Source organism: Protomyctophum parallelum (assembly GCF_964188405.1).
Source record: "Protomyctophum parallelum genome assembly, chromosome: 6".
NCBI classification, from domain to species: domain Eukaryota; kingdom Metazoa; phylum Chordata; class Actinopteri; order Myctophiformes; family Myctophidae; genus Protomyctophum; species Protomyctophum parallelum.
Genome location: NC_139701.1, coordinates 22,437,792 through 22,449,019, shown reverse-complemented (window position 1 = coordinate 22,449,019; position 11,228 = coordinate 22,437,792). Strand labels below are relative to the sequence as shown.

General features: G+C 41.0%; 2 protein-coding genes across 2 annotated transcripts; one reads left to right on the top strand and one right to left on the bottom strand.

Annotated features, from left to right (window-relative positions):
• The first annotated feature begins 1,314 nt into the window (after window positions 1-1,314).
• atg4b (autophagy related 4B, cysteine peptidase) lies at window positions 1,315-9,399 on the top strand. Its single transcript, XM_083766345.1, has 13 exons — window positions 1,315-1,378; window positions 3,188-3,289; window positions 3,561-3,632; window positions 3,756-3,854; window positions 4,151-4,252; window positions 4,356-4,428; window positions 4,788-4,867; window positions 5,738-5,934; window positions 7,076-7,154; window positions 7,260-7,405; window positions 8,142-8,198; window positions 8,288-8,384; window positions 8,697-9,399. The coding sequence occupies exons 1-13, from the start codon at window positions 1,369-1,371 to the stop codon at window positions 8,768-8,770; spliced, it is 1,188 nt and encodes a 395-aa protein (XP_083622471.1). The 5' UTR covers window positions 1,315-1,368; the 3' UTR covers window positions 8,771-9,399.
• Window positions 9,400-9,561: 162 nt separating this feature from the next.
• dtymk (deoxythymidylate kinase (thymidylate kinase)) lies at window positions 9,562-11,097 on the bottom strand. The gene is made up of 5 exons (XM_083767205.1): window positions 10,857-11,097; window positions 10,643-10,751; window positions 10,084-10,174; window positions 9,799-9,996; window positions 9,562-9,690 (listed from the first exon to the last, which is right to left on the bottom strand). Exons 1-5 carry the CDS (start codon window positions 10,984-10,986, stop codon window positions 9,574-9,576), a joined length of 645 nt encoding a protein of 214 aa, XP_083623331.1. The 5' UTR covers window positions 10,987-11,097; the 3' UTR covers window positions 9,562-9,573.
• Between the last annotated feature and the right edge of the window lie 131 nt (window positions 11,098-11,228).

The following is an 11,228-nucleotide window of genomic DNA, read 5'->3' as shown; positions in this document are numbered from 1 at the left end:
CCATATGGGGGCTTTCCCATGTACAGGTTTGGGGATTTTGAGTGATACACTGACTGACTGACTGGAATTGCACGTTTTCATAGTAAATGCAACTTGCAGTCGCAATAACAGTAGGAGTTATACTTGTCAGGCCTATTGTATATCTGGCCAGATAGCATACCTCGGTCTGGCACTGGTCTCATTTAGTCAGACACAAATTGATCTAATGAAAAGGAGACCAAGAAAGGTCACATGCCATATTATTGAATGATTGATGATTACTTTATTAACAGTTTGCAGAAATAGTACAGTACTACAGTTCAATACAAGGTCTATAAGAGGATTCAATCAAAACCCAAGAAAGCCTGGCTTGTTTCCATGACTTGTTTCCATTGGGGTCCATCATAGGCTATACAATTCTTCTGAATCTTTAATGACATACAAATATACAGTAGGCTATTTACTATGCAAAAACATCATATAAACGGTTGGAAATATAAATAAATAATATGTACAGTATTAAGGAAGGGGGGGGTTGACTTTTTATTGGGCCATGCAGTTTCGAATTGCAGCCAAGTGCTCTGTTAAAAAGTATATGTCCACAATATACTTAATGCACTTAGGTGTGTGTGTGTGTGTGTGTGTGTGTGTGTGTGTGTGTGTGTGTGTGTGTGTGTGTGTGTGTGTGTGTATGGCGCTAGCGCCATAGTGTGTGTGTGTGTGTGTGTGTGTGTGTGTGTGTGTGTGTGTGTGTGTGTGTGTGTGTGTGTGTGTGTGTGTGTGTGTGTGCGCGCGCGTGCTGCAAAGTGTGTTTTCTGGACCATTCTACGTAATTGTCGCCTTTGTAATTCTTGGGCTTGATGCACTTTTATTGTCTTTGATTTCATTTTACAAATAGAACATAATGTGAAATTGTGAATAATCTCACGTTTTGTTTGGCATGCACACTGAGTGTCTTTAATACGAAATAAAAAATAGTTTAAAAAATGTGTCGGCCTTGTCGTGTAGCTTTTTGCTTTGTCATTTCGATGTCAAAATACAGAAGCAGCGGCGGGTAAACAAACAGTCATGGGATCATTGAAGACACGTTGAAAGGGTTTGTTTACAGATGGTGGTCGCTGCCTGCTTGGCGCGATGCGCTGATCTATAGAACATGTGTACAGCACAGGGCCCATTGGAGGACACACACTGTCACCGCAGGCATGTACACGTATCGTCTCGTGGAAGTGAACCCGATCACTCCGCCCAAAACAGAACGCCTGATTGGAAGTGACCAGAAAGGTCCCGCCTCCTCTACGAATTCCGCAAGAAATACGGTCTTCCCATTGGCCAAGTGGTCAACGGCGGAGTGCATAACAAACAAGATAGGCTAGGCTGAAGACCGTCGGGATGGATGCAGGTAGGATGCATTTGTTTGTTGGAAATAAGTATTTTTTTCTCCCCTTTAGCTGCTAAGCTAACGCCCGAACTGTCCCACTATTTCGTATTTGATGATTCTGTAACGAAAACACCTCCGGCAGCCGCCGGCAGTCCCACAACAGCACACACAATTCTCCCTGGTGCTTTCTTTAGCCTAGTTGCCATTAGCAGGCTAACGTTTTGGACCAAAGCTAAAGTGTGCTAGCTTGTGCTATAGCCTCTATAAAAGTGTGTCCTGCGGTCTTCTCGCATTGACAGCTAGTCACACAACTTAAATGTCACATATACGATTGACTGCCACATAGCGTCGTTGTTAATAGCCCCGTGGGAAGCTGTTATGCTGCGGATTGGCTTTACTGTGTGCCCTTGGTTGGATGGACTGGTCATGCTAATGTTACGCCCATGATGAGACAGTCAGTGCATTGTCACCATCAGAGTCATTAGGTTCACACTGAGTCTGACAAACTTCTGACATGTAGATACAAGTCAGGAGAAAGTTGATTTAGAAGTCTATAATAAATAAAGTCACTGGCTATTCACCGGTAAGTTTAGACCTAAGCTAAAGCTAAATGGGATCCAAAACAATAAACTATATGCAACCTTATGAGCTAAGTTAGTTGAGTGCGTGACGTGTTTATGAACCCTCAAAGCACACAATATGTTTATTAACTACTTGTTGCCAAGGATCAAAGTTTCTCAGAGTGACTAGTCTATATTGTGCCAGGTGGTGTTTTTTGTATGAATTAAGGTTAGACAGCCAAGCATTGCAAAAAATAAGGTCCAGTCTCAAAAGGAATCAATGACGATCATAACCAAATCAAATCTGTTGCTTAATCATAATAATGTAACGTTCAAAAGACAAAAAAATGAATAAGCTAACACTCAAAGGTGTTATTTAATCATATAATGTAATGTTCAAAAGACTCAGTCGTAAAAGCATCGAACACTCTTGTTTGTTTTAATCTTATAATGGTATATTGATGATAGGCCTAACTAAGCATGGTTTAAAACTATTAACATTATACCCATTAGAGCTATGGACCAGAGCTAACCCAACCAGTATATACGACTATGTGCCTTCTGGCCAATTAACCCTTTCTTGCAAGAACATTATTTTAGTTGTAACATACTAGTCTGAGCTGTCCTGACAAATGTAAGTTCAAAGGGTTTATGTTTTGGACAAGGGCTGAATAAGATGTGCTCATCGTTTACGTTTAGTGACGCATCATCCCGTGTTCTTTCCCTACTCAATCACGCTTACCCCCTCGAACCTCTCACAAAGTTGCCGTGCAAGTGTCTGCAAAGACTACGGTATAGATGTGTCATGTATTTCCTTACTTGAAACGAGTTCATGTATACCCCTGACACACACAGCCTGCATTCCATTCACTGAAGTGCCACATTGAAACTGGCGATGAGCCCAGTAATCGTTCTAATTGCATTGAAGAAGTCATGTCAGGTCTAGAGTACTTAATTGTGATTGCAGGTTTCCTCTTGCAGATCCATGTTGTTTCTTTATGTTTTGTGAAGCTCTTTGGGGCGTAACTGAATATTGGACAAGATACATTATACAATATACATACACTGGTGACATTATTAAGGAAATCTAGGATCATACATCTGTAAAGCAGGTACTTAAGGACACTTCATCCTAAAAACTAGAAATGGAAAAAGTGAACGGCACGGCTAGTTGTCAGCTGAAGCTGATGGCCGATGGGTAAGTAGGGCACTCTTCAAATGTCACTTACCCCCATATCATTCATGCTTGTGTATGCTTGTTTAATTCCAGCTACCCTGACATACGACACACTTCGCTTTGGAGAGTTCGAAGATTTTCCTGAGACCTCAGAACCTGTGTGGATCTTGGGGAAAGAGTTCAGCGCACTCACAGGTAGCATGGCACAACAATTGGTGTACTAGTACTTTGGTCCTTTTGGACCAATGCTGTGCTTGACTGTACCCTGTACTGTTTGCATCTTATTGTCTAATAAAATTATCAATCAATCAATCATTTGTGATGAAAGGGAGAGAATGAGAATACCAGTAAATTTATGACATGAGATGATGAGTGTGAAATAAGTGTGTTAAAGTATGGAAACCAATTCACATACAGTTTATGTGAAACATAATGCTGCATGCTGATTTATTTTCTTCCCTTTTAGAAAAGGATGAGATTTTGTCTGATGTTACTTCACGACTCTGGTTCACATACAGAAAAAACTTCCAGCCTATTGGTAAGTTAGCCAAACGGTATAGGCTTTGTTGAGCGATCAACACCTCCCCCCCCCCCCCCCCCTTTCTTTCATGTTTCTGTTAAATTGTAGCTTATATCGTATGTGACATACATTGTATTACAGGAGGGACAGGACCAACATCTGACACAGGCTGGGGTTGTATGTTGCGATGTGGCCAGATGATCCTTGCAGAGGCCTTGGTCTGTAGGCATTTAGGCAGAGGTACGTCTCAATACTGACATTTATTTGTTTTATCTGCTTTTGATACCGTCAGTCTATGCATGGCAGTAATCACCTAAAACCCAAACTATACATAATTACATGCTCGCCGAACACTTGAAAATAAGTTGTTTTCTGTGGCTGACACCGTCATTGATTGAAGTACAAATTAGGCTTAAGTCGAACTTATCTTTGCAGAGCCATTTAACTAAGTGACTGCACTGTCTGGCACAAAGTACTGTTCTATTCAGAGAATACCACGAGGAGCTTGCTTTAACTGATAACTGCCTGTTTGTCAGACTGGAGATGGGTCAGAGGGCAGAAACAAAGAGAAGAATACATCAGCATTCTCAATGCCTTCATTGACAAGAAGGACAGCTACTATTCCCTCCATCAAATTGGTAAACCCCTAACATATTAGCATGACAGTCATACACGGATACTACTTGAAATAATGAAATTACACTTTAATGTGCATTATGTTTTTCTCCATTTGCGCTGCAGCCCAGATGGGAGTTGGAGAAGGAAAGTCCATAGGGCAGTGGTATGGACCAAACACGGTGGCACAGGTTCTAAAGTAAGCACAGCTACATCCCAGAACGTGAATACACACAACGTTGACACACAGCAGGTCATCCAGACGTTGCATCAGGCCAGCACTGTGTTGTATCTGCCTGTATTATCCACTATCACAGGAAGATAAAGACAACGTCATTGTCTATTCATTAAAACTTTAGTGAACTCAACGTATTGAATAATGTTGTCAATGGTGATAAATAATTGCGATGTATTTATGTAAATTGTAAGTGTTGATTTTTCATCCATACTCAAATTAATGGAACCCAGTTGCGTTAAAAAGAAAACACTACTGACTACTTTATGCTTTGTGGGAGAAAAAGTGGCCAAAATTACTCATACTGTCTACTGTATACTCAGGAAACTGGCAATGTTTGACTCATGGAGCCGATTAGTGGTACATGTGGCGATGGACAACACAGTGGTGATTGAGGAGATCAGTGAGTACGATCACCTTTCTTTTTTGTTTTGGAGGAGTGGGTGGGGGTACAAAGTGCATAATTGTGTTGTTTCTAATGATGATAATTGTGATAATCAACTAGATGAAAATTTATAGACAGGACAGGGATCTAATCAATTAGATGAAAAGCACATCAAATCAGGAGACATCTTAAGGTGCAGTTTAGAGTTGTAACTTAAAAAGCACACCTCTGTACAATTATTTTTTACTGGGATGGGAGGGCAAGATTTATAAAGAATCAATGAGCGTGTCCTCATGCTAGGAGTCATCCAATCACCAAACGTTCCAAACAAGGCAGGCACACTAAAAGAAGTGGATTTGAGCCCATGGCCACACTTTTGACTCGGCTGCATTCAACACCATCTGAGTTGTATACTGAGAATCAGTTAGAATCCAAAATTATACATTGATTGTACAGTAGTTATATTTTTTACATACAAACTCAAAGACAGCCTCCTCAGATAAGCCCTAACAAGTCAATATACTAAGACAAACAAATATAGTATTAGAATGTTGATTTTGGTTCAGAAACGTCGCCATTGTTTTTCAGAAACATTGCAGAAACATAACATGTCAATGTTTTTGTCCCCCACTAAACCAAATGAAAATGTGATTGGATGACTCCAAACACAAGGTAAAAATTAAAAGCAATGTCATTGAATGGGCTGCCTGGTGACTCAGCCAGTTAGCGCACAGACCATATGCTGATCAAATCCGACCCTCGTCCTTGGTTGGTTCCCTGTCTGACACTATCCTTCCTGTTTAAACTAAATAAACCCGCTCACTCACACACACGATGAAATCCTAGGGGAAAAAAATCCACAGCTATTCTGGCTGTTTTTTTTTGCAGAACGTCTTTGTATGCCTTGGCTGGACTATGGAGGAGCCTGTGCTCAACCAGATGGTGCAGGGGAACTTAACGGTTGCATGGAGGGTGCCTGTGCCCTGGCTGAGGAAGAGACAGCCCTCTGGAAACCTCTTGTCCTGCTCATTCCTCTCAGGCTGGGCTTGAGTGACATAAACGAAGCCTACATCGAAACCCTGAAGGTGACACACAATCAACATATCTGGTTTATCATGGAACTAAATGGTCAACATCTCCATAGCAGTTAGAATCTAACAAAATTAACTAAACTAAACTCACGAAATCTAACTAAAAACACAATTTGCGATGTTGTTCACGGGAGGGTGATTACTGTTGCTGCACAAGCAACTCCTACAGAACTGGGAAGGATATGACATTTTCTGCACACATAAGCCAAATTCCAATACCCCAATTTCTGCCGCCTCCATCCTACAGTGTTACGGTGAAATTGGTTAATGTGACCATCTTATGGAGACATGGACTACACATAACGTCACTGTCCATAAACAAATCTATGCGGCTAATATTTATGTGGCCTAAATACCACATCTCGGCAGGTCACCAAACTGCAACAACAATGTTTGGAGGACGTCCTGGTTAAACTCCTCACTGTCTCGGAAAAAGAAGTGCCTAGCAACTTCATGTGTATCGGACACGTGTAGAAAGGGTACAATTCAAAGACAGTACAGGTCAATACAAAATCTGCTATAAAACCAGAAAAAGTACTTAGACTTGTTTACATGAGGGTCCTCCTTTTCAATTCATCAGAACATTTAAAGACATACAAGTATACACTTCTCTGCAAAAAAATATATCCTCATATAGACGGTTCGAAAAAAGGGGAAATGTGTACAGTGTACCTGTGAACGGTAACCGTTCAATTCTACACCGTCCCAAAGACAGTTGGGGTTAGCAGTGACCGGGACTATATGCATTTGGGAAATTGGCATTATGACAAAATTGGGAGACAAATGGGAAAGACAAATTGAGTGGTTTGTAACTAACACATTTTAGCAAGCAACCTCTGCAATGCAGTATATGGAGTGATGCTTCAGCTTTCAGCTACTGGCTGCCAACACACCATTCACAAAAATGTACAAAGAATGCAATATCATCAGACAAGTATTTTTCCAAATTACATGACTACATTGACTAGTTAACTATACAAGGTTAATGTGACATTTGAATTTACTGTAATTTCTCATTTGATATGGGTGGACATCTAGTATCAGAGCAAGATCGCCCACAAGAACTATTATCTGAATTAAATCAATGCAATGTCAGATAAAACTTGGGTTTCAATACACTCTTGTCTGTTCACAGCAATGCTTCATGCTGCCTCAGTCCTTGGGTGTTATCGGAGGGAAGCCCAACAGTGCCCATTACTTCATTGGTTATGTCGGTATGTTTTGCTTGTTGGTTAGATTAACTACTGTGGACACCGGTGGAACTTCCATCATAAGTAGAGCTACCCCTCAATGAGCTCACTTCCTTTTCAACCTTACAGGAGAGGAGCTCATCTATTTAGACCCTCACACCACCCAGCCTGCAGTGGAGCCATATGAAGATGGTCAAGTCCCTGACGAGACGTACCACTGTCAGCACCCGCCTTGCCGCATGCACATCTGTGAACTGGACCCATCCATTGCAGCGGTAGGGACTCTAGGACGATTCAGATGAAAGGAAAACCTGAATAAAATGAGCTGAGAAATATAATAACCATAGCACATGGTTCCTTATGGGTGTTAACAATCAAGCAGTTAAATATATCATGCTGAGCAGGCCCTTGGATCAAGGAGGGAGAAGAAAAAAAATTGACTTTGAAAATACGGTTCATTATTTTGCCACATGACACCAACTCTTCTAAACACTCCTGGTGGGAGTGGTCTCTGCCAGGATTAAAATGCCCCCATCTACAGGACACAAGATGTCACTGAATGGTTTGAACGTTTGATGCATATAAATGAAAATCATATGCTGGCCTATGACTTTCATATTCACCAGATCTCAACCTAGTTTAACACCCGATAGATTTTGGACCGACATGTTAAGACAGCGCTCTCTTCACTGTCATCAAAATGCCAAATGAGGCGATTACGTTTTGTGAGTCCCACCACAAAGCATTGTGAGCTAGTACATTTTGGAAAAATTTAACAAATCTTGTGGGGGTCCCTGGGACAAAATATTTTCTGATGGCCAAATACATAAACTTGGGGAACCACTGTTAGATAATGTTGTATCCCTCCAGTACAAGTTCCAGACACTTATACAGGCTGTCAAGGTTAACTGAAGCTGTTCCGTTAGTGTCCGACCTAAGAGTAAGACACTTACTTATTCCTTTGTCTATTCTGTGATGCCTAAGCCTGTATACGTTCTTGTCCTTTTCTAGGGCTTCTTCTGCAATACCGAAGATGAATTTGACGATTGGTGTATGCGCATTCGAAGGGTAGGTCTGTCATCATCTGCTGCTGCTTTCTATTATTTTTTTAACAAAGGTTCAGTAAGAGGATAATTGACATCTGTTCTGTTTCCTAGCTCTCCTGCAAAAAAGGAGGCTTGCCCATGTTTGAGCTAGTTGACAGCCAACCCTCTCACATGGGACTCAGCGTGGATGTCCTCAACCTCACACCCGGTACATATTTTCATTTGACTGATTTGTATATTGTTTGTCAGGCAGAAACCTTGTATCTCCATAGTGAAGTTAGTTTTTTCGTAAATGAATGCCCTACTTCATCGTGCAAGTGCATATAGACGATCTACAAGCTAACAACGCACCATGGCATGTTGTGAGCTACATTGGATCTTTCGGAACCGATTTCTTTCCCCATTTCCTGAACAGTAAAGGGTTTGGAACTACAAGGTTTTGCACTGACAGCATCAATATGTCCCTAATACATAGATTATAAAAAAACACATTTTAATGACCCGTTTCATCCCTCCCCAGATTTCTCAGACAACGACAGGTTGGAGCGGTTCTTTGACTCGGAGGATGAAGAGTTTGAGATCCTGTCCCTGTGAGGGAAGGAATGAACAAACATTATACTGTTTAAGTTGTGCCCTTAACAGTATGCAGACAATTCTTTGGATTTCTTCTCTGTATCAGGAGGGAAGCCAAAAAAGGGGAAAATGAAGATGACTGGTGACCTTGTCGAGCCAGTCCAGCACCACCATGGCGTAGTCATGTGTCACAGCGTTCTTCTAAACAGCCCCTGAATGCTCTGTATCAAAACGGAGGCTGCCTTGGTGGGAGGCAGTAGCAGGAGCTCAGGATAAATTCTGTATGCACATCTTCACAATAAGCATCTCCATTTGAGTCTTAACACTTTAAATGTTTATTTTGAAGTGATATGGTGCCTTCCCGTCTCCATAATAATTTGCCATAACAGTTTTGTTTTTAAAAAACAAATGGTTCATGACACACATGGCTTTTCGCGGTTTTGTCACTAATATCTCAAGTCTGTAACAGCCTGTAATGAAACCAAATTTTAGTCGATTTTTCAGACAAAGCTGTATTAATTGTTCATGCAAAGGTATCCTTGTCCTGTCTAAAGATCTGTACACTAGTTAATTTGACAATTATTTATTTACTCAACATGTAGACAGATTAAAGAACTGTAGACGGATGTAATGGAAAAGAGATACAATAAAATGAAAATCTTATTACATTTGTTTCTCCTGCATTATAATTAATATATAATCATGTGCGCCCTTGGTTGGTCCAAATGTATTCATTGGTCCAAATGTATTCATTTAACCTGAAAGTGCAAAAAGGAAATATGATCAAGACTTCCTTTGACTGAAAATATTATAAATGTATATTTCTAGGTTGATGTCCATAGTTCCCCAAGTGGCTGATTCTCAACTGTGTTGATGATATTTAAACTGTGGGTCCTGATGTTGGTGTGAACATCTTCAATGCTTTGGGAAGCATCAATTACCTAGAAGGTAAACACAAGCAATGTTAAATCATTAGATTATTGTTTTTATTAGATTGTTCTCTTTTGCCTATATAAATGGAATGAATCCACATGTTTAATCATTCATACCTGCCAGTTGATTGCAGGGTCCTCCATCAGTTTCTCAAACTTCTGCTGGACTGTTCTTTGGAAGACACTGTTCTCATATCTCTCTTCACCAAACTGCCCCCTGAGTGCTGCATCATTTGGATTAAGCTTTAGGAACATCACCAGGTCTGGCTTTGGCAGTCCCACGTCTGGGTGTTTGCACCAGTCCAGACAGAACCCCTGTGGAGTAGAAGGCAGAGCATCACAATAGCCCCTGTCTCACGAGCTTGTGGATGGATGAATTTGCAAAAAAGCTGAAGCACTCACTGGTTTGGCACTAGTGAATGCAACTCCAGAGAAGGCGTACCGATCTATAATTAGAGTGGTCCCTTGTTCCAACTTTTCCTTCATTAAAGGCCTGGGAATCACAAGGGAATTATTATACACTGAATAATATTCAGCCTTATCAAAGCTTGCCAATTTAAAGCAATTGCTTAACCTGCATATATTACTCAAATATGTTGTCTACCATACACCAGTGGTTCTCAAGTGAGGTCCAGGGACCCTAGGGGTCATTGAGAGGGTTCCAGACAAATTTATATCGACTATATAGTATCAAAATCAGTTTAACCAATGTAAGCCATATTTGTACTTGGGCTATTCGAAAATAACCGATCTACAAGCACAATGTGTTGTGAGTTTGTAGATCAGCTATTTCCAAAAGATTTGGAAGGCTTGTGAAAAAATGTTATGTTCAGAATTCATATGGGGGTCCGCGGCCACATACATACAGTAGCCTAGCCGATGAATTTGGTGGTTATTTATTGACACAAATGTTTGAGAACCACTGATTTACACTATGGTTAGTTAGCTAATGTTTTCTTACACAAGTTCCCAGCGATTTGCAGAAAACAATAGGTGCACTGTGTGGTCCTCCAAGTTGCTTTTGTTTTCAAGGTAGGCGCTGATCAGCTGTCCGATCTTAGTGGTTCTATCTGTCAAAACCCAGACGGTGGTATGGTGAGTTCATGGTCATTTCCAGGTCCACAAAGAGCGGAGTGCATGGTTACATTTAATTGTGTTGTCTGAATATATCTCACCGGGAAATCTCATCATCTCCGCTGGCCGTCCACTTTGTTGCAGGGCTTGCACTAACTTGCTACATTGTGTCGTTTTCCCGGCCTTGTCTACTCCTTCCAGCACAATCAGTGCTCCTCGTTTGCATGCCATCGATCCAAGAAGTGTGGCGGATTTCCGTATGGGTATGATTATGCAGGTATGGTCGACTGACAATCCAAATATCTTCTGTAAACCGGCAGATTTTCCACCGATTGCGCGCTCTTTCACTGTGCAAAATGTCAACAAAGGAAGTGACATAGGCACAGCACGCTTCCTTTTCCGGTATATTAATTTAGAATGTATTTTGGCCATGATTTTGGCACACATTTACTGTTTTGGTAGTTGAAAATGAT

What these genes read in the sequence shown, in the direction of transcription:
- atg4b (XM_083766345.1), top strand. An exon ending in CCTACATCGAAACCCTGAAG is followed by an intron (nt 5,935 to 7,075) that starts GTGACACACAAT and finishes GTCTGTTCACAG; the next exon opens with CAATGCTTCATGCTGCCTCA. An exon ending in TTACTTCATTGGTTATGTCG is followed by an intron (nt 7,155 to 7,259) that starts GTATGTTTTGCT and finishes TCAACCTTACAG; the next exon opens with GAGAGGAGCTCATCTATTTA.
- dtymk (XM_083767205.1), bottom strand. Translation starts at nt 10,986, where the DNA reads ATGGCATGCAAACGAGGAGCACTGATTGTGCTGGAAGGAGTAGACAAG. An exon ending in GGAGATGATGAGATTTCCCG is followed by an intron (nt 10,752 to 10,856) that starts GTGAGATATATT and finishes GGGTTTTGACAG; the next exon opens with ATAGAACCACTAAGATCGGA. An exon ending in CATTCACTAGTGCCAAACCA is followed by an intron (nt 9,997 to 10,083) that starts GTGAGTGCTTCA and finishes TCTACTCCACAG; the next exon opens with GGGTTCTGTCTGGACTGGTG.